General features: G+C 39.9%; 1 protein-coding gene across 1 annotated transcript in view; it reads left to right on the plus strand.

Annotated features, from left to right (window-relative positions):
* The window catches only part of LOC134533376 (lachesin-like), a 120,697-nt gene extending 101,430 nt beyond the window's left edge, over positions 1 to 19,267 (plus strand). The window contains exons 8-9 of the mRNA XM_063370897.1: positions 6,083 to 6,226; positions 17,705 to 19,267. Of these exons, the coding sequence (XP_063226967.1) occupies positions 6,083 to 6,226; positions 17,705 to 17,781 (221 nt within the window). The 3' untranslated portion in view covers positions 17,782 to 19,267. The remainder of the gene's footprint in view (positions 1 to 6,082; positions 6,227 to 17,704) is intronic.
* Positions 19,268 to 24,234: the final 4,967 nt, after the last annotated feature.

Here is a 24,234-nt window from a genome sequence, read left to right on the forward strand (position 1 = left end):
TTTGCTTCCGCAAAAATGCACAAGGGAGTTGAAACGTGTACACAGACATTACTGTGTAGTGTCAACAGTAAGTTTTTACGTGAAACTCCTCAGTGAGGTCCACCATATAAGGTTGTCAGAAATCTTCTATTCTAGTTTTAATTACTGTAACATGTTTGACCAATTGTATTGTTTTGTTACATATTAACACGAACACGCTAGAAAGTTTTGCGAAATTTGTTTAATGACTCCATCCCTTAATATTTTAATTTGGGTTTTTCTAAACATAGGGATTTTATTTGTTATTCTGTAAATTAAAAGTCTGTTCGAGATGGCACATAGATAAGCTATCATTAAATAAAATTAGTAACTAAAGCAAGTTTCAAAGTAAATATGTAGATTCAAGAAATTAATCCATTAGGAATAAATTTACTCTATCTAGTAAGTACAAACAAAATAAAATATTACGGTCTGTAAAAAACGTTTAATTATATAATGATTTAGTGCAAGCAACATTGAAATATAAATGAATTATAATTTTTTTTGTACTTGATAATTTTATAATTACATTAGCTGTGCTGTGAGAAAGTTTTATAAATAAAAAGCTATTAACGAATAGCTCCGTCAACAATTGACTGAAATCCTTGCTTTTTTTCTTTTTTGAGTTTACTTAATATCAACTAGCTTTCCTAAAGCCAATTTATCAAAAATGTTGTGTCCGACATTAATCAAGGTTTTTTACCAAAGAAACATGCTGCGCGTAAGTTAAGGAGAGAAAGCAATAAACTGGCACTTCAATGTTCCCGTCTGCAGTAACTCTCTGTGCAACTTCTGATCGTAACTTATAGTTTAATTGTTAAATAAAATATCTGTATCCTCAAAACGTAAGGATTGTTTCCGAAACAGTCAGAATTCCTTGGGTGGTATTAGAGACTTGTGTATGACTTTCTGCAGGAAATGGGTCACATCAGTCTGCAAACACCTGCAGACGTCTTATTTGTTAATAGAAACTGGAAAAATTCGCGGATTCATTTCGTGATAGGCTGAAATTCAAACATGTGTGCAATTCTGCTGGTTCTGCTATTGGCTCGCAGTTTAACTGGAGCTCTCTGGGCCAATGAGAGACTATCGACCAAAGAAGCGTCGAACCACAAGCTACCCAGTGGAGACGCCTCACAATTTAGTACCCAATGAACACGCGTGTTTACTTGAGGATAATTGAGGCTATCCTAGAGGTCATTGAATCCGCGAATTTTCCCGGTCTCTACTGCATCAGTGTCGCCACGAGGTGCGCTCAGAGACACTCTTGGCCTCGCCTGTCGCGGCCAGGCAGCGCTGCCTCCCGGGAGCTGTTTCATTATTAGCATTGTCTGTTCGACGGGTCGTAACGGGAGGGTGGCAAGGGTGGTGGTTGAGGGGGGAGGGCTCTCCAAGACAGCTCCCTGTAACGGCCGGCCGCGCGGCGCAGTTAAAACGTCTCGGCCGTTCCGTCGGACAACAGGAAACCGCGCGGTGAGTGGTGAGTGTTCCCCCGACGACGGTGACGTCACGGGAAGTGTCCCCGTGCTCTCCCCCCCTCCCCCCCCACCCGCATAGTCCTCGTCGCCGCGTCCGGAACTGACATGGGAAGCCTTCTTTTCACAGACGAGAGAGCCAAACGCCCGATCGTTAGGGCATCGAAAAATTCGCGTATTCAATGACCTCCAGGATAGACTTCACTATCCTGTGCATACTCGGGCAAACGTCGCCTGTTCATTGGCTACTGACTTGTGAGGCGTCTCAATTGGGAGACTCGTGATTCGATACTGCTTTGACTGAGGGTCTCTAATTGGCCCACAGTCCTCCTGGTTAACAGTGAACCAATAGCAGAAGTTGCATAAAATACAATTATTTGCATTTTAACATGTCGTGAAATGAATCCGCGAATTTTTTCCGGTCTCTACTGATCGTGCATCTTCGGTTTTTTTTATTTTGGACAACTCATGATAACTAATGTTCAATTAGGTTAGGTTAGCTACATTATAAATATTTTAAAACCTTGTGGACGGTTGATTTGGTTAGGATAGCTACATTAAAGATACTGTGAAATCATGTAAACGGTTTCCTAGCCCTGGATAGCTACATATTAAAAAGTTATTTGCTAAGCAACCTTCGGGGAACTTCGGGTGTGGCTCTCTCGTCTGTGAAATGAAGGCTTCCCAACTGACAAGGACGAGGACGCAAAGTCACTGAACCACACTCCGTGTTGGGAAGTAAAGAGTAGAGACCTGAAAAAAAATTTCCGAGGTTGATTTCACGATAGGCTTAAATTCAAATGTCTGCACCATTGCGCTGTTTCCTCGCAGTTTATCTGTTGGACTGACGTGAGACCATCGGCTTAAGAAGCATCTAATCACAGGCTGACCATTTGGTGCTTCTCGAAATAATTTGCCAATGAACAGGTGCCGTTTTCTCAAGTGTACTTATACTTGGGAGTCCATCCTGAAGGTCATTCAAACCACTAATATTATCAGCTCCTAGCAAAAATATGAATTGCATTTACCACATTGTGCAGATTCATACCAGAACATTGACATAATATTATACTTTAGTAATGTTATAGAGTAAAATTGTTGTTTGAATAAATAATAAGTAGTCTATGCGGATCAGAATGCTCTATACTGGTCGTGACATAATTTTTACTTGCATTTTTGTTTTGTTTTAAGTGGAATTTAATGAATTGCTGAGACGGGAGGGGCCGTTTTACTCCCAGCCACTCAAATAACTATTTCCAAAAAAAAAATCGAATGGTGTTTTCCAATCGCAAGATCACGCTCGAACATGAATCCGCGTGCGAGTAATTCCAGATCTTGCGAGAGACGCTTAACTGGCTGAACGCAGTGGAATTGGAAGAAGAAAAACAAAAACCAGTAACTGGTTATTTTCAAAGCTTTTTTCTGCAGTCTTATCCCACAGTGCTGATTGTTATTGGTATTTCGGAGGTTGCCGTTAAAAAACATTGTTGGTTTGGGTGGGATTGGGGAGGAAGGGGGTCAGGAAATCTGCAGTCCCGCACCATGTTCTCTCACGCTGGCGATAAAGAGGGTGCGTCGTGCTAGAACAACTGTGGGAGCAACTCCCGGAACACAACAACCACTCCTCCCCACCCTCCTTCTCGCCGGGGGCACTTAACAAGAACAGAGGCTCGTACAGGCGGACGGGACCTTAAAGCAGATGCGGGCTCTGTTCGGCGGAACGCCCGCCAGATAAGCAAGGCTCGCGGATTCTTCCTCCTCCTCCGCGGACCCGGAGACGCATACCCCGGCAGGAACTCCAATAACGAGTACCGGGTCGGTGCCCGAGTGGTTCGGAGACCGCCACAACCTCCGCCGTGCCGTGCGGAAACCCCCGAGAACACTACCCACACCAGCGACTTCTTCGCAGATACCGTGACCACTGAAGGAGACAGCGAAGTGACTTCCCTGGTGGGGCGACTGAAATGCTGCCCGTTGGATGGGCAGCCATTCAGGATTTTTCTGACAGTGGTTAGTTTATAAAGTGACCTGACCTAATCTAACCTAACCTAACCTAACCTAACCTAACCTAACCTAACCTAACCTAACCTTACCTAACCTAACCTAACCTTACCTAACCTAACCTAACCTAAACTAACCACTGTCAAAAAAATCCTGAAGGGCTGCCCATCCAAGGGGCAACAATTCAGACAACCTTTCAAAAACACCGCTTTCAGAAAAATCCTGATGGGCTGCCCTTCCAAGGGGCAAGTTTTCAGGATTATTTAAACACTTAAAGAAACATGTTTTCAGAAATTGGATGGGCTGCCCTTCCAGTCGCTGTACAAACAATCCATTGCTTTGCTGAAAAATACTGAATGGCTGCCCATCCAAGGGGCAACAATTCAGCTCCCCCTACCTGGTGACCCAGCCACGCGCTGACACTGGGTTTCTGCCTGACTTGTTGCAAGGGAATTGTATTCCCGTTCGACAAACGCCACCATCTTCCTGAGACAATCCGCCTCGGAGGAGCCGAGCCTCGAACCCGGGTCCCACAAGTCACAAGTCAGACGTTCTACCCCGGAGCCAGAGTGATAGAGTGGTGACCTGCGGTCTTCTTAACACTAACAAGATGTTATCGCACGTGTTTATTTCTAGCAGTTGATTTGGGGAGCATATTGGTACCTACGCATGTAGGGGTATTAAAAAAAACACGTGAGCATATGTTCTCATGTTGTAAATACACTATACGAAACTCGTACACAAAATATCCTCCACACCGCTTGGGGAAGGATGAAATTCCCGCGAAGAACAACCGAACAGTTCGCTTCTCAAAAATAATTCACAGTCTCGGTCCAATCGAGGAAAAAAAACACTCTGTAGGCAAATACGCTCGGAAAACCAAGCCCAATCGTCAGATACTTACAACTAGGCATCGTCAAACAATAACGGGGTGTCTCTCACGGAATTTTAAAAAAAAGTAAAAAAAAGTTTTTGGTCTGAAAAATTATCATCTAGCCTAAAACATTTCATTTTGTCATCCCATTCAGGCAAATGTTATTCATATTAAAATCAGCTTAAATGTACAGACTGAGTGACGTGTGTTTTTTCTACCAAAATTCCGACCGTCGTAATACTATATGCTTGCAAGAACAGAAATCGAAGGGGATACGAATTACAAAAAAATAACAATAACTATGGTGTGGTGAATAGTGGAGTGGTGTCCAGGGCAGAGTCGCTGGAAGTTTCGGACGGCGCTGTGACGGTTTTTTGGCAACAGTCCAGAGTGCTGTGGCGTGTACCCCTGTCACGCCGAGGCGATAGGAACTCTGGCCTAACACAGGCTCACTCGGGCGGTTATTGAGTGGGGAGGAGGGGGTTTAAAGGGTGGGGTGAGGGTGCTTGACCCCCTGTTATCTGTTACGGTGTGAAAAGCTATCTGTCAAAACAATTTTCTTTTTTGCGTAATTTTTTTTATTCCATCGACGTAATGCAGAATATAAATGAAAATAGCCAGCTCGTCACCCGTGCCCTCGTTAATTCGAATAATAACCAATTTTCTCGTTAGCCTTGTGACGTGACGCGGCTTTTCCCAATTCAACCCCTCAGCGAATTTGGGGTGAGGGAGAAAAATAAATACATGTAAATGAGACGCGGAGCTCATGGCCGGTGCTAAATATTCATGCGATGGGTTTTAAGGGGTGGACGAAAGGGGTAGGGGTGTTATAATTTGTGTCGACGACGCGTCGAATGGAATACGGCATCCGCGTCAATTATCCGGAATAGCGGGTCACACCGTTGCGTGTTTAATTATTAACTGGGCCGCGCGCTTATGCCCCGCCGTGGACCGGGTTACAACCACAGACCCCCGCGAGCGCTGGGGCATTGTTGGACTCCTGCTCACTACTTCCGCCTTCCACCGATATCCGCACTCGCATGTGTAAAAAAAAAAGACGAGTAGGCGACGTTAGTGATCCCGCCTATTTGTCTAGAAGGGTGGTGGAAGGTGCTGGGAGTTGCTGGATATCTCTAATATGATTCTAGAAGGTTCCTGGAGCTACGGGAGAGCTCTAGAAAGTTCTGGAGACTGCGACGAAGCTCCAGATAGGTTCTAGAAGGTTCCGGGAGCTGCGGGAGAGCTCTAGAAAGTTCTGGTGGCTGCGACGAAACTCCATACAAGTTCTAGAAGGTTCCAGGAGCTGCGGGAGAGCTCTAGAAAGTTCAGGGGGCTGCGACGAAGCTCCAGACAGGTTCTAGAAGGTTCCGGGAGCTACGGGAGAGCTCTAGAAAGTTCTGGGGACTGCGATGAAGCTCCAGATAGGTTCTAGAAGGTTCCGGGAGCTGCGGGAGAGCTCTAGAAAGTTCTGGTGGCTGCGACGAAGCTCCAGATAGGTTCTAGAAGGTTCCGGGAGCTACGGGAGAGCTCTAGAAAGTTCAGGGGGCAGCGACAAAGCTCCAGTCAGGTTCTAGAAGGTTCCGGGAGCTACGGGAGAGCTCTAGAAAGTTCTGGGGGCTGCGACGAAGCTCCAGACAGGTTCTAGAAGGTACTGGAAAGGGGCCGGAGGACTCTGGCTGATCGGCGCTCGTTGCTTGTGTGGTTGTCCTTGCAGAGAAGCCGGCCAGGCGCGACTCCAACCAGGCCGCGGACGACCACGTCCGGACGCCACCGGGCTCCGAGTCGTCGGGCGACCAGCTCGGGGTGTCGAGGGGGGCGGAGCCCCACCCTCCCTCCTTGGACTACCACGGGGCTGCAGGTACTCTCTCCTCCCGTCATCTACCCCTCACCTCCTTCCGCCTGCGTCCATGCACGGGCCTGCTCGACATGCACTTTGCAGTTTGCGGAGATCCAACAATTTCTCTGATTCATTCGGCACTGCACTCAGCGGGCACATATGCGGTGCAGGTATTTCGAGGCATGTCTCACACACTCGCCAATAATGTGCGTGAGAATTTTGGTCTAATTCTCTTGAGGCCTGCCCCAAAATAATATAATTACACTATATGTGTTGATGTTACAACTAAGCTACACTTATTGTAGCATACCCCTCGCGATACTTCAACCAGTAATGAACAAATTAATTTAGTATAGATTCAATAAAACAACTTATGTAAGTGTATCATCGTGACAGCATATAAACTACAAAATTTAATTTCTGGAGTTTTTGGTGCCAAATGAATTTGCGAAGTAAACGGGTCTTTAGTTATTCTGTACCTAAATGGGAGTTCGCCACACACCTCGCCAATTGGTTTATCCTTATAAATTTCAACCACTGGATCAAAGATAAAATATTATTTTAACATAATGTCCAAGATTTGCTGGTATTAAAGTTATTGTCAGTGGTAGTAAAACAAATCCTAGTTTTCTTCAATAAATTGCTTACAATGGTAGTCTAATGCTGATTTGGTTTTGTTTCTTGAAATTACAGATTCATAATATTAGTTCTGTAAACAATTACACTAATTCTTTATTTATGCTTTAAATCTCATTGACAGCGAGGTTATCAGAACTAAACTGCTCATAACAGGGTTTTTGGGGAAGTAATCGGTCAAGGACTTTACTAAAAGCCATCCCAGCATTTTCCTGGAGCTATATCGGCAGACAATTTTAAACAGAAACCTGTATGGCTGAACCGGAATCAAACCTTAGTCCTCTGAAATGTAGGTTCACTGTCATAGCACAGTGCCACAAAGATAATCTCAAATTTTAGCAACCAAATGTGTTCGTAAGAAATTTTAGTATGAAAGAACTTTACCCATAATAACAACAATACTGAACATGTTTGCTTTGCATGACGTAAAATGATAGTAGTCTATCTCGTATGACAATATACATTAACATCTATTCACGATTGGTAATCAATTGAAAACTTCATACTGCACAGTTTTCAATAGCGCATCCTATTACATAGGATATTCAGCATTTTCTAAGTATTTGGAAAAAATGCTAGTAAGTATATGTTTGGAAACTATATTGAATTTTCCCTTGAATATTTTACTTCCTTGGAACGTAGCGATGTCTTGGGTACTAATTTAGATTCATTGTAATGGTTATAATTAGGGTCTTAACACTTCGGGTAAAAATCCGTGCAAGATAAAATCACATGTTTGAAGAAAATTTCTTAGATTGTGGTAATTTTCATTATTAAGTACTGGAAGTGTTACCTTTACTTATAAATGAGTTCATAAATTCTGTGCTAGGTCGCAAGTTTTGAATACAATTTTTCCCTAAACAAAATTTAAATGTTATGAGTTTAAAAATGCAAGAATATCTTTGTTGAATAAAGCATTTGTGAGATATCTCCTATTAATTCTATAATTTAAGACTGCAATAAATTGAAGCCTTAATGTAACGTTATATATTTAATCACTGAGGAGACGGCAATGTATTTGAAGAAGAACCACGCCAAATATATTAGTTTCTGGAGAATTATTTATGTTTTTAAACATCATTGAAAATGTTGCGAGCGCATAATCATCCGTTGTATGAACCCTAATAAGTACATATTACTTAGGTGATACAGTTCTTTACTTTGTAATTACCTATTTATTTCTCTTTCAAGTTTTGACAGAGGTAATGTGTAAAAGGGATAAAAAGGGGTAAAAGGAATAAAACGAATCATATGTTATCAATTTTGCTTATTATCATGAGGGGAGACGCTGTAAAGGAAAAACATCAGGGCAAGGAACAAGTTGATATCTATGCTCCCCCGAAAGCAGAGTCGTGTATGCAGCGCAAAATATGTTCAATGTGTTACTTATGGGGTTGTGTGTGGTGAACTTTAGTTTCCAGCAATGTATGTAACGTGCATGAGAATAGCAATCCCCTCCCCTCCTCACCCAAGAGCACAAACACTGCACCGTCCTGAACTTTTCGCTGCCCCATACATTCCCTGATTTGTCCTGAGCGATTTCAAACGGCCACTATCTACCATCATGTCTGAACAAAGCAAGCATTGCGACGTTGGTTAAAAACATATATAGGTGTATTTGGTTTCATTCCGTCAAGACTCCAACAGATACTAATCAAAAATGATCACTCGTCATAAATTTTATGGGTTTTTTTTCAATGTCCAATCTATCATCACTTAATTTAAATTCGCTCCAAGTGAAGACAACTCCAGCCAAACGGAGACTGGTGCTTATTAAGAAGTGCTGTACAATTATATTAATGTAATTAATTAACATAGTATATTTCAAGTATATATTATAATATTTATTCGTAAAATTATAAATCAATTAGTTTTTTGTTGGGGTTTATGCAACGGCCTTATACCAGTGATCCATTGAAACAGTTAAAAGAAATCTGAAAAACAATTATATTGAGAATTCTTTCCCGTCCATTATAATACAGTAAAATTGGTTGTTTATTTTAAATATGTTTCTCTCTTTAGTTTAGATAACTTGTTTTCTCCACCAATAGTAATAATATATATTACCTCAGAATACATTTATCAAAGTCATGAATGTAAAAATATGCGTATTCTATAAGGTTTGACGAAATAATAACTGTGTTTAATTGTTTTATGGCACGTCCCACGGTTCTCTGCTAGAGAGAGAAACAAGCGTTACGTTCAACTCCTCCGAAACTAAAATGGTTGTCCACGACATCATTAGTTAACAAATAGCAAACTTTTCAGTGATTCACGGGACTGAAATATCGTGCTACATGATCACTGAATTTGCCAAAGTTTCCAATTTATACTCTAAGCTTCCAATCATCCAAGTAATACAAAAACAAAAATGAGTAGCAACCAGTTTAAAACCTAACCAAAGTTTTTTTCTTAACTCAATAACGCTAGATTATACTCGTAGTTTTGTTTTGATGTGAAAAATGAAAAGATAGTGGCCGTTTCCAATCGCATCTTCGTTATGCGCTCTTGCGAGAAGAAATGCTACGTTCGACCTACACAAACATACCAATGGATTTTTCGAACTAATAACTGCACAAATACATTTAAAAGCTGCGTAATTAATACGGTCTTCCGGAATTATTACTCATTGTTTGTTAAGGTAATTAAGTGCTGTGTGTTAATTTATACACTTTTTAGATGCATTCCGATCTTTTATTTGTGAATTTTTTTACTCTGGATAATCCTATTATACGACGAATCTTCCATGCCGTGGTTAAACTAAATCTAATGATATCCATGGATGAAATTGCGCCATCAAAAATACATACCGTTTGTGGTTGAAATTCCATGACATTCCTCACAAATTTTGGCATCAAAACGTAAAATCTGATTTGAATTTACATTTTAATTTACAGAGGCGAGAGAGAATTTTATTTGACGTTTAATTACGCATTTCCACATTAACCCCCGTTGATTACAGTAAAATAAGCACACTGCATTAAAAACCAACAGCCTGGGTGATTGCATATAAACAATAATTAGTTTCATATTTTTACTTACATGGTCAGTTTGATAATAATTAATAGAATATTTTCTTTTTGTTTTATAGTTTTCATATCTACTGTAATATTTTAATTTTTCACTCAGAAAAAAGATTTTTGTCTTTATGCCTCAAAAAGGTGATAAACTATGTTTTTTATGAATTACACAAAGTTTTACAGTTTTACAAATGAAACAAACTCTAATCGTTACAAGAAATTACTTTTTTCCGCGTTCTTGAAGAACTTAGAGAAAAAAATTATTTTATTCATCTGCAATACATAATTAAGATTCATCGTAGCGTCCCAGTTCACTCAGCCGAATAATAGTTTTTTTTTTTCATGATCTCGGCCTGTAATAAAAATAATTATTTCTACGATAAAATAATTCAATAAATTTATTGTGATTTTAACAATATCTTTTTTCCATTATTTTAGTAGTATTATGGTGTGAGATTTGTTGTTTTAGATATAAAAGAAACTTAGTTTAGCAAAATTCACACAATATTGGGAAAATAATTTAAATGTTGCAAAATTAAATTTTAATTAACAGTAGCACTGTTTTTATACTCTGAAACTAATGCATAACTGAAAGACAAATTATTTATTATAGTGCAATTGCAATACTTACATACAATGAGTAAAAAAATTGTTAATTCTTAAAATGAATGTCATATAATCCCTCAAGCGGAAATTATATGTATCGCAACTTATATGTTACGATGTAAGGTTAAAGTCAAAGTTAAAATTAGACATTTATATAAATGACGGCAATATAACTCAATTTCTAAGTGAACGCACGTTGCAGTGAAGTAAGCTGTGGTTTTCCAAAATGGGATGTTTCTTCACTGCTTCAATCTTAATATTTATCCGCATAATAATGAGTACAAAATTGAAAATTTTTTTAGGAAATATTTGTTTCCCACAAAAGTGTTGAATTTTTACTATAGTGCCGTTAAATGTTTTTTTTACGACGAAAACATCCAACTGAGTGCCTTATTTTCAGTTAACTGTAAATGTTTGGTTGAAAATAAAGCCGTGGTAGATTAGGCCGCAGTTTTCTGACCAAAAACTGTAAAAAGCGGCTATTACCACATCAATGGATTTTGTTGAGGTTTTGAGAAAACTATCGGAAGTTCCGCGTGACACTCTGCCCAGCTGAGGCATCATTCAGGTACATTTGGCGGCACTCAAAATGAGTGACCTGAAGGTTGAATGTATCGCTTCTTCTCGCAATTGCCTGGTCCTAGCTCCTTGCAAGCCTTCTGCAACACTGCCTCCTCCTGTATCTCCTCCCCCCCCCCACGGGGTCGATCCACGCGACTGGTCCACGCAGCATCGCATCTCTGCACAGACATCCGCGCATGCGCCAGCACCGCAGACAGCCAGAGCTCGACCACTGCACTCCCAGCACTGCACGCCACGTCTCTCGTCCTTGAAGGTCTCTGCGGGAGGAGGGGGGGGGGGCATTACAGAGCTCCACTGTAACAGCTTTCCCTTGTTGAGTAACCCAGCCAGTCTTGGCAACGGCGCTGTCGAAACCAAAACCCCACTGCACATCTCCAAGAGCAATGTCGCTACAGAAGAGAAAAAAGAACGCGAAAGTCATTCCTGGTCTGTGTTTCTGAGTTTTAAACTTTTAAATACTGAAAGAAAGAAAAAAGGGGGTTGTCTGTAAAGTCGGTTTACAGACGATAATTTTACGTGATAACGTCATAAGAAAACATTGATGAAAAATTGCACACTTTTTTTTTTAATTTTCAAATATTATTTACAGTTTTTGCAAATTTATTTTAAATAATTTGTTTAAATATAATCACGAAAAATTAGTTTAAAAGCCCGCCTTAACCTGTTTGGTATTATAGAAGATTTTCTCGCACGGTGTTTGGCCGGTTCTTGCACTCTCGGCTCAGGTGGAACGTGACAATTTTCCGTGCGTGCAGCCGGCGTTCGTCGATTTGTAAGACGTTATCACGTCAAAAAAAAACCTACCTAACATTACGTCTTCGTACTTTTGTCTTCTGTAACGGTGTTCTTTGTGTGGGTGATATCGCTTTAAAAATTAAATGGCTAATTCGACCACATCGCTCCAGGAAGCCATGGCCATCGAGTTGTCCACACATGTCTGAGCCTAAAGCACGGGCTCTCGCAAGTTGGGGAACTCTGGCTTAATAGTTCGCACTTTATTCAAATGAATTTTCTGACTCGAAGTGTGGTTTCTGAAACACAGAAGAGTGACCAAACACAGGCCAGGGAACCCGGGGAAAGAATCAACACGATCTGTGAACACTGCGCAGTGCACTCGCTGTCCTGCAGGTGTTTAGCGTTGAGGCTGGGCCACTATTCAAGCCCTGGCCCTCTGGTAACGAGTCCCACTTCTCATCAGTTTGCCATTGGAAATGTGTGATGTGTGTATGTTCCCTATGGACTCCAAAACAGCTGGTCCGACTTTGATGAAATTTTCAGGCAATCTTCAGATTAGTCCAGTGGGTGATCCTGTGAATTTTGGTAGCAATTGGATCAAGATAAAAAAAAATTATAAATTTTGTGTCATATTTTCAATACGAATTAATTAAAATTAAGAATTTTTTTTTGAACATTCACAATCAAAAGCGATATTAGGGTCGATAGTCTAAAATAAATAATACTTTCAAGGTTTCTTCAAGGTTCTGCCTACAATTTGGCAAACTTGATAGGACACAATTTTTTTTTTAATTGAACAAAATTTTGTATTATATTCAGGTAAGTTGTTTAGGTAAGAAATTTAACTTGTTTTCAACTAAGATAGTTTAAATCACTTGTTTTTAATGTATGTTGACAATAATCATTTGTGGAATGTTTTCGTTAGCACAGTTGCCTATGTTCGACATGTAAGCAACTGTGTGCCGACCTCATGCAGATTGGTAGCATGTGGGCCAGTTATCATTAAAGGGACTGGCGTAGACTGGACATGCCTCATCCTGCTGTTTTAAACGCATAATATCAACCTAGTTAAGTTTTTGATTATGAACACACATAAAAATTTTGTCTTCAGTTTAGCAGGTAATGTGGGGTTGATATTCATGACATATTTTAATAAAATCTTCAGTTGAAAACTTAAATCATTATAGATTCTAAGGAATAACATTTTTTGTTCATGTGTAAACATCTTAACTCTTGGTATAATAAATTTGGTGGGAGTAATTTCTGAATGGATTAGAAGTCGATACAACGGAAAAGTGTCCCTAAACATGGTGCTGCCAGCTGTAGAAGTATCATAAATCTCAAAAATATGGCGGACCAATGTGAATTATTCGTTTATATTAACTTTCGTGAATATCGGGCTATGCAAGAAGTGCATTGGTTTGCCATAATAGTACCTCTTCCTTTAATACTTTATGTTGTAATTTATGGTCATAAAAAGAAATAATGAAACTTAAAAAATACGCATTACAACTTTGATAATCCTTAGTTCTCATTAAAATGTAGAGATAGCTCAGCGTTCATCATACTGTAGAGACACAACAAATTGTTAGCCTACATGTATTCGACGCCATGTTGAATAGAGGAAATTCGTGATTAAATTTTTACGGGTCAATATTAAATGTTGAATCAGCTCAATAAGGTTAAGATTTATTTGACATGAGTATTTACTAACTGATATCTGTCGTTTAAGCACAATCAAATATTACTTAGTGTTAGAATATGTTTGTTTTTTTAATGGTTCGTGTTAATTTTGTTTTAATGTATCTATTGGACTGTAACTTTTAATTTAAAAAATACTTAAAAGATAGCGCACTTTCGAAATGCTTTAGAGAATCAACAAAATGTTAAATATATTTGACGCCATGTTTGTTCCAACACAATTTTCATGATAAATATACTATAGGTATTTTTTTTTAATTGCGATTATATCTTGTTATGTGTATTCAAGTTTACAAATTTTATTTAAGATGATTTTCACCACCATATAGTTTAATTTTGCACACCAATACGCCTAGTACACACCTTGATGTTTGCGAAAGTTAACATATACAGGTGCATTAGGCCACCTTGGGTCCGCCAGCTTGATGGCAGTTTCTGCATGAATGCGCATTGTACTTTCAACCTGTTGAATTTACCTTGTGCAATGCGCGCTTATTTCATTGCATTTTTGATACAAACTGAAATTTCACCCTCAATTCGCCGAAAGAAGTATAACTTCAAAAATGAAGGTGATAATGATTCCAATCTGGGTGGAAATGTCACAGTTTCAGCGTTGTTGCATTTACACGTGGCGCATTCGGCTTTCCTGTTGTTCGGCTAGTCCTGAGAAATCAATAAGTAGTACCATCTTAGTAAACAGAATCATAGTTAGGTTTTAAAAGGAGAGAAAAGTTTTTACCGTTTTTTTTTTCCTAAAATTAATACTTTTTTTTTATAAATTTATTAGCTTCGCGAAATTTTAAAGAATTCTACTTTAAATTTCGTGTTAAGTTTCGTATCATATGTTTTTATTTGCAAAATGATAACAACTAAGTTGCTCGTTAGCGAGGTTGGATGTTTACACATCTTTGGCAAGTACTGAAAGACCTGTTCATCATTTTTTTTAATAATTATGTTTGATTTATTGATTTTTAAATTTTGTTCTGAAGCGATTTCACTGTTTTAATTATAATTTTGACTAGTAATTGTAATGACAAATTTGTCGCTCCACAAGCAAACCAAAATCGATCGCGGCAATTAATGTCATGAAAAAAAAACCGCCTATTTCAGCGCTGAACGTCAATCTCAGTTAATTAAGTATATCTTATACGCGTCCATTAAATGTACTTTCATTATTTAAAAAAATATTTACGTCCCCGCATTTTTATGGGGCGGATCACCAACTAATCAATTGTGACATGTTATCCTTCAAATTACTTAGCAATGACATTCTCATTTTCATTATTTATAATTAAATGCGTTTTTACTGAAACGTTATGTTCATGTATCAAGAAGAATATAGGAACGCTAAAGGGCTTAAATAATTTCTTTCAGAATAAATGAGTTAGCTAATATATCTGCTTCTGAGATGTAGTGCAATCCACGACCCTAGGGCTGGAAATCAAATGCGCTTCACAATACGTCACTGAGGTTGGTAGTGGTCTTAAACCAGAACATAAAATAATAATGCATAAAAAACGAATGTCCTCTTTCTAAGCGTCGAATCTACCTTGTAATTGCCAACACCATGCCTGCTTCAATATTTATCGTTATGAGCGCAGCACCGCTCGTAGCAGAGACGGCGACCCTAGGAATCGCGGCATGCGCCGGTCGGCGAAAGGGGGGAGAAATGAAAAGGGTAAAAAGGGCGTCTGGGAGGCTGTGTGTGTGGGGGGTTGAGAGGGGGCGAGAGGTGAGATGGAAGCTCCGGGCAGAGCCAGGCAACATGGCTGCTCCCCGGAACACCCCCGGATCCAGTGCGGTGCCACACCTGGTGTCAACAACGGCTCTCTCGCACCCCCAACGGAGCTTTTCACTTATTCACGCAACCCCTCCGCCCCCCCCCCCCCCTTCTCCCCGCCCCCACCGCCAGGATTGCGGGAGTGGAGGGGCGAGACCCCGGGGCGAGCCATTTCCATGCATGTAAATGACGTCATTGTTCTTTGCAGCGTCGACCGGAACGCGTGTGGGGCTTAATGGGCGCGCCGGCATTAATAGTCATACGGCTGGGGGGGCGGGCCTGGGTTTCGGGTGGAGGGGGTAGAGCTGTGGGGAGGGAGGTAGTTGCCGCATGGTGCCGTGTTACTGGATACACATGCCGGCTGTCTTCTTCGCACGAGCACACCTTGCGCCATTGCACTTTGCTGCACCCGAGGGCTTTATTACCTGCACGAACCATTCGATTCATTAATCTTGACCTAAATACGCATGGGACAATCATTATAGACACGCAGTGTATTATTTAAGTATTATTTTTAAAACAGCAGCATTTAAATATTGTATGGTTTTTATAAAACAATTTATAAAAAAGTTTTACTTTTTTTTTAATTATTTCTCCAGTAACAAAACATAGTTGAGAGACTAGCTGTTTAAGGTGTGTGATTGTTTTATACGACTTCAATGGATGAAGCTTTCTCATCAAAATCAACAAACATTATTCTTATTTGAAGTTCATTAATTCCTTACTGCAAACCTTGCTTGAAATTCTAGAGTGATATTAAATTGGCGATTTTAAGTATAATTGAAACGTTATTTATTTTCCTGTAACCTTACATACCAGCTTCAGCTGCTGCCTTTTGACAAATCTTCGCTGGGCTGCACTTGGCTCGTCTTCGTTTTCGCGTGGTTGATATTGATGTATAACTAGAGACCTGAAAAATTCACGGATTCATTTCGTGTTATGCTATTTCCAATTATTATACCTCAGTGCTGCTGCTGCCATTGATTCACTGTTAATCTGGAGGACTGAGGGCCAATTAGAGACCCTCACTAATAGAAGTGTCTAATCACAGGCCACCCAGTCAAGACGACTCACAAGTCAGCAGCCAATGTACAGGTGGTATTTGCCCGAGTGTGTAGAAGATAATGGAGTCCATCCTGAAGGTCATTGAACCCGCGAATATTTCCGGTCTATATCCATAACTAGAGACATGCAAAATTCGCGGATTCATTTCGCGATAGGCTAGCATCAAAACAACTATACCTTCGTACTACTTCTGCGATTGGCCCACATTTTATTCGGGGAACTGTGAGCCAATGGGAAACACTAAACCAAGAAAGTGCCGAATTACGGACAGCCTAGTTGAGACGTCTCACGCGTCAGTAGCCAATGAACAGGTGTCATTTCCGCAAGTATTTAAAGGACTGTGGAGTCTAACCTAGAGGTCAATGAATCCGCGAATTTTGCAGGTCTCTATCCATAACTTATCAGATGACGTGTGGTACAGTAACGCAAAAAAAACACGAGTGTTTCCAATCAAGCCAGCCAGTTTGGAATTTTCCACGATATAGACGTATATTACTCCATTTTATTTACAACACGAACTTGCATAGTTGCTTTAGTATTAAGTCACTTATAAAGTTTTAACGTTATTCTTGTTTAGGATAATTATTTTTATGTATAATGGTAAATATTATATCAATCATAACTATACATGTCTGTTTGAATTTTAAATTTTTATCGTATGTGTATATGTTTTGTATATTATATATGTATGTATATGTATTATGTATGATTTTATGTGTTCGAAAGTGCAAAAATCTTACAATTGCCTGTACCAAAGGCACATAAAAAAATTAAAATTAAAGAGGCAGTTGAATGTCGAAGGCGGGTGCAATCCAGACCAGAAGGCTGACTAGGTACCCTCAATACGCTGCTGATTTACAAAGTACACTCGACCCACTAGGTGACTGACGAAGTACACTCCTTCCACCAGTTGACTGGCGCAGTACACTTGACCCACTAAGTGACTGGAAAAATACATTCGACTCATTAAGCAACTGACGAGGTACGAGGTACATTCATTCCGCCAGCAGCTGCCTGACTAGGTACATTCGATCCATCAGCCGATTGACTAGGTACATTTGGTCCGCCAGCCGACCGACTAGGTACACTCAGTCCGCCAGCCGACCAACTAGGTCACTCAGTCCGCCAGCCGACCGACTAAGTACACTCAGTCCGCCAGCTGACCGACTAGGTACACTCAGTCCGCCAGCTGGCCGACTACGTACACTCAGTCCACCAGCCAACCAACTAGGTACACTCAGTCCGCCAGCCGACCGACTAAGTACACTAAGTCCGCCAGCCGACCGACTAGGTACACTCAGTCCGCCAGCCGACCGACTAGGTACACTCGGTCCGCCAGCTGACTGACGATGGCTGTTCGTGTCTCCCCCGCAGGTTGCCACACGGTGGTGAGATGGACGGCGCCCCGGCTGGTGCTGACGGGCGTGATGGTGCTGCTGACCGGACCCTGAGGCCGCGCCGGCCGCTAGGGAGCACGCCCGTCCAGCCACGAGCGTGGAGCTGCGGCGCTGAAGCTAGTGTGTGGCCGTGTGCGCGTGCGAGTGGCGGGTGCGTTCCGAACTTTTTGCAGCGAACCTGCCGCTGCCCGCGCGCCAGGCGTCGTCCAATCGCTTGTATCTCCTGGCCCACGCCGGGGCAGTTTCTGAACACACCCTGTTTGACAGAGGCTTGCTCTTCCCTCGCAGGAAACCAATGTTTTCAAAACCCCAACTTACATGTTTCGTTGATTTTTTTGTTGTAACCTGTAGGAAAAATTCGGAGAAAATGATTTTTTATTTTTTTATTTTGTTCAGAACTGTAGAATTTATTTTCTTTGATTCCTTAAAAAGCCGTATGATTATCTTTTAATTAACTCCATGCTGAAGTAATTGCAAAGGCGTTTAATTAATTATATGTGTATTTTTAATAGCTCTGCCTTCTTGAAAACTATCCACTGTTTTGCTTGTTAAATACTATTAATCGTGATTCAGTATTGTTTTTAAATTGTTTTAAAACAAAAAAAATTGCACTTTGCAATGCAGAGTGAAAATAATTGCTATGAGACACGAAAATTGTATGGAAGGTAAGTGTTCTTAGAATGCTAAAGATTAAAAAAAAACATAAACATAAACTTACAGTAACGTTTTCGTGCATTTTCTCTTGCAATGCGGTGCCATTTTCGTTAAAATGTGATATTGTGAAGAAAAAAATGCTTAACTATGCTTAATGATATTTTGCATTTAAATTCCTTCCTTCAATGAAGTTCTCTGAAATATATTTATTTAAAACTGTGGTTTTAGCTAACAATTTTTATTACCGTCCAAAATTAACTAAGCTGAATATAATTTGTCAGATAATAATTTTGTACATACACGCTGTTTAAAAAAAAAAATCCACCTTCACGAAAACTTTTTATTTTTTTTATTTTTTTAGTTTTATCTTAAATAAGTTTTAATGTTTTACGCCCACGAATGAGAATTGAAACTGTGTCTTCGGCATGTTTCTACTGGCGAATAGCAATTTTACGGAGAGAAAAAAAAACTGAACAGTATTATTGTACATACAAACAAAACTCGGTGAAAATAGAATCCATTTTCGAAGTGCCAAAATGTGAAACTGGGACAAGAGACATCCGACGCAGCCCTCAGAGACTACGTTCAGCATCAACTCTGCACTTAATTAGCCAATTCTCACTGCACGTCAGGCCTCGGCACCGGACACTTGTTGGCCTAATATTTGTAAAATAAATCAATTATATTGTACATTAATTGATCATGTTGTGCATTCATAAAAAATGTTTTTATTTTTCAAGACAGTTATAAAAATGCCACTGCAGCACTTTTCCTAACAGTACCCTCCAAACAACTAATTACTATGTCTTGCTTAGAGGAATGTTAAGAGACTTTGTCAATAGTGTCACAACTAAAAGCTCAACTAAAAACTGCATTTCAAAAAAAACTTTTCACGTTAAAAAATATTATTATTACTAGCTTCGCATAATTGTCTCGATTCCAAAATTTGTTATTTTAATTCCTGCTAGTAATTCTTCTCCGAAAAATTTACATTAAATATGTTAAACAAGTGTTTTCTTTTTATTTCACACTCCTTGATCACTTTCCTTCATCTTTTGACTTTCTAACTTTTACAGTTTGTGTGTGTGATGGTTTTCATTACACACACATTAGTATATATATAGTTTGCAGCATTTACATGAATGGAAGGCATAGAAAAAACTTAAAATAGACAAAGTTATATCATAACACGATACCTAGACAATTCTTACATGCTCATACTCTGGTCTGTCTCTTGTAAAACACAGTATTTGATTTATTAAACTTCCTTAAAGTATTAAAATGTATATATAATTAATTTAATAATTTATTAATTTATCGTAGTGAAATGGGAAACTATGAGAATTATACATTTCATTGCGTAGAAATGAATATAACTATGGTTCTTTAAAAATGTGTTTAAAGAGTTTCGTATCTACACATTTTTTTAAAACACCCATTTTAGCCACTTTAACTATCCAGACATTACTGTTTAGAAACTAAATCATAAAAAAAATAATTCTTTAAATTTTGTTTTTTTACTATAAGAAAAAAGTCACAATTTGAGATCATATATATATAATTAATTTTCACTACAAAACTAGTCTATCTTCTAAGTTTTTATTCTATCATAGTATATTCCTTTTATTATAAAACTCATATAAGAAAAAGGATATTTTCTTTCAAATGTATCATGACTAGATACTTTTTATGGAAAGAAAATTTAATATGTTTTATGAAGGATTTTTTTAACACTGATAGTGTCAAAATATTACAGAAAGAAATTTATTTTTGAAAGGATAAAATATGAATGCTTGTACTTACGTACGCGCATTATAAGTCATACTTACTTGGCGAAATAAAACACTAACACATGTTAGAAGTTATGCTTCTATTGCATTACTAAAATATCAACCTGAAACATTTTAAAACACACATTAAAGCACTAAGTATATGTTTATATATTTGGTTTTGCTTAAACGACTAAAATCAGTCTGTAAATACTTCCTTAAAAACATAACCTTATTGGTCTCATTCAACTATATAATCATATAATATTATATTATGTTATTTTAAAACTTTTAAAAATTCATTGAGGTTAATTAGGGCGCTGTTATACTGTGATACTGAGCCTGTTGGTTAATTATAAGGATAATATGTATTATCAGAAGAAGAATACATATTATTTTTAGTATGGCTAGTTTACCTAATATAATCCAGGGTAGTTTCACTATCATGAAGTTCATATTAGGCACACCAATACGTTTGGTGTGTCCCCTAATGTTTACGAAAGGGACTATATACGCGTTTACGGTGCTACACGTTGGTCCGCCCGCCATCTTTGTGACTTATTTCACGATATTACTCCTACGAAATTCCGTAAACCGAGAGCTAGGATGTTTACAAATCAAAAATCGACACGTATAAAGCCTCAGCCCTAAAAATCAAAGAAACAACTTGTTTTTAAAACGTTCCCCAAACACGCCGTGACGAAGTTCTCACGCATGGATAGCGAGACCCGCGACAGGTAGGCTCGAGTCACGTCCTGCTGCGGTGCAGGGAGCGCCTGGCAGGTAGTCCACCCGCATACCGCCGCAGCAAGGCGGGCGGTGGGCGTGCGGGCGTGCCGTTCTGCAGCTGCACCACTGCAGAGAACATTTGCGTCCTCGCGGTCTTTGATACGGAACATGTTCACCTGGATGGTCTGGGTGCCATTCTCGACTAAAAGATGAGAAACAAGATTTTTTTTCATAAATTTAGTTCTCGTGAAACGATTTTCTAAACCTCTTTTGCGTATGACATGTAAAGGCTAGATTTAACATCTACTTCAAGCTCAGAAATAATACAAACCAGGCACTAGTTACCACACTCCCTAATTATTTTCAGTAAATACATTTAAATGGAACAGAGCATTTTCTTCATTTTTTTAAATTAAATTTTAATAAAACACATACTTGTTAATATTTATTCTATAAAATTTCGCCAATAATTTAAAATTAAAACATTTTAGAAAGGTTTCCTTATATTAATTTTAATGTCACACCAAATTTACTCATACACTTCAAACGTCTCACAACATTTCATATTGCAATGAAGAAACCATCTATTAAATGGTATGTTGGAATTTATTTTTAAATAGCTGCAGGACGTCAATGCAGTTACTGTATTTTTTACTTCACGAAATTACGCTCATGTCCTAATTTCTGTCCGTTCTGTATGGTATCGATGTTATCTGTACAGAAATCCGTTGGTTTGTGGGAGAAAGGGATAAAATTTCGCCGCATATTGTATTTTATCACATCGCATACATGAATGCGTGAACTCCGACCTCAACAAGTGCCGTCAAACATCTCTGGAATCGCTCCAGAAACGCAATCAGATAAAATGTTGAGATGTGCGCTTTCCAACCACGGTGAAAAAGAAGACGATATCTCTCTGCGCTAGATATACTGGAATAAAAGACGAGGCAGCCTGGAAAAAAATTGAAGTGCAAACTTCAGACTAGATCTTTCTCCAGATTACAGTGAGCATGTGTTGATTTTTCTTAAACGACAGTAATCAGTATGTAAGTTTCACCTACAAAGAAACATAAGCCTTATTAAGCTGATTCAGAATTTAAGTTTCAACAGTAAAAATTATATCACAAATTTGTTTTATCCAAAATGGCGTCGAATAGATGCAGGCTATCAACTCTTGTTCATTTAGTGTAATATTGTGGTGTAAAATTTTGCGTAGGTGATCATAATTACGAATACTTGCGCGCCTTTTCACACACGTGTAATTAGAATTAGTAAATATCATTTGAAGAGATTTATGGCAGAAGAACAAATGCAAGAGAGGCCTAGAGTTGAAAGATTATAAACAGCCTTTGAATACAAGTAATAACGAGAAAAAAAACATCAACATGTGTGAAACCGAGTATGAAATCTATTCATCTTAACACTCGAGCGTATAAAAAAAGGGGGGGTTGTCTGTAAAGTCGGTTTACGGACGATAATTTTACGTGATAAAGTCATAAGAAAACATTGATGAAAAATTGCATACTTTTTTTTAAATTTTCAAATATTATTTACAGTTTTTGCAAATTTAATTTAAATAATTTGTTTGAATATAATCACAAACAATTAGTTAAAAAAAACACCTTAACCTTTTTGATATTATAGAAGATTTTCTCGCACGACGGTTGGCCGGTTCTCGCACGCTCGGCTCAGGTGGAACTTGACAATTTTTTTCGTGCGTGCAGCCCGGCGTTCATCGATATATATAAGACCCGTTATCACGTCAAAAAAAATATTTAGTACATTTAAAAGAAGGCACCTGATGAAATAGACGTGCCGGAATAAAGGTAGTAATGGTGCGGGTCGTGCGATAACTCTCGCGTCTCGTCGCGGGGGATTGTATCCCAGTCGCCGCGGAACGAGAGCTGGCTGGAGGCGCATCTGTCACTGTCGCCGGCGCGTGAAATAAGGTCGCGCCGGTTCCGCGGGGACCCGTGATGAAAATGCAAGGCCCTTCTTCGGTTTCCCCTGCCTCCGCCCCCCCCCCCCCCCCCACCGACGGCGACAGACCTCTTGGAAACATTCTCTCGTCGGTTAATTTCTTAACGAGCCCGGCGAAGCAGGGAGAGGTCTTTCATCGGGGCGGTCCCCGGGTTCTTTGGCGCAGGGGGAGGGGGGCGTGGGTTCTGCCTCACCTCGTGCCTCGCCGCCTCCCCGCGCCACGCAGCCAGCATTATTAATCACGGTTATCAGGCGGGCAGCAGCTCCCAGGAGCCGGCGCAAGACGGCACAAAGCAACACCTCACAAAAGGTCGCGCCGCACAAAAGGCTCTTCGCTCCGCGGCCATAACGCTGATGAAGTGCACGGCGAGGCGGACTCGTTCCTCAGCTCCGGCCTGCTTGCGCGCGTGTTTGTTTCCCCCGTCGAGAAGCCATCGCGCTTATTAACCTCTCGCGGGAGCCCTGGTTCCTCAAAGAGGCGCGTGTTGGCACTCGCTGGCACTCGCTGGCACTCGCTGGTACCCTCTAGTACTCGCTTGCACTCATTAGTACTCGCTGGCACTCGCTAGTACTCTCTAGTACTCGCTGGCACTCGCTGGTACTCTCTAGAACTCGCTGGTATTCGCTGATATTCGCTGGCACTCGCTGGTACTCTATAGTACTCGCTGGCTCTCGCTGGTACTCTGTGATACTCTCTGGAATTTGCTGGTACTCGCTGGCACTCACTGGCACTTTCTGCTACTCTCTGGCACTCACTAGTACTCGCTGGTACTCACTGAAACTCATTGGTACTCTCTGGAATTTGCTGGTACTCGCTGGCACTCACTAGTACTCGCTGGTACTCGCCGGTACTATCTCGTACTCGCTGGCACTCGTTGGTACTCGCTGGTATTCGCTGGCACTCTCTGGCACTCACTGGTACTCACCGGTACTCGCTGAGCTCATGTCGCCTGTGGAGCTGGCGGCGTGACGAGCCGTTGGGAAGCAATCACCTGCAGTTATGGCCATGACCCCAAAGCCAACGTACATGTTAAACACTTTGTAAACATTGAGAGGTATAAATAACTGTACCTGGTGAAAACACAAGCACACAAATCTACACAAATTAAATTAATATGCTCGTTAGCTCAAAATCTTAAATTGCCGAAAGTTATTAACCGATTGCTTTGAAATTTTGACACAGCGTTGCATTCGAATACTCACGTGTTTTAAAACATCTATGTTTTTTCCTGTGGCAAGTAAGAAAAAATAAATGAAACATAGATATTAAAAATTTTCATTGCTATATAGTTACATACAAAGAGATAGAGGGAGATACAGATACACAGATATAGAAATATAGAGAATTAGAGAGAGCGTAGAGAGATTGTTTGTG

The sequence above is a fragment of the Bacillus rossius genome, chromosome 6, assembly GCF_032445375.1.
Source record: "Bacillus rossius redtenbacheri isolate Brsri chromosome 6, Brsri_v3, whole genome shotgun sequence".
In the NCBI taxonomy this organism is placed as follows: domain Eukaryota; kingdom Metazoa; phylum Arthropoda; class Insecta; order Phasmatodea; family Bacillidae; genus Bacillus; species Bacillus rossius.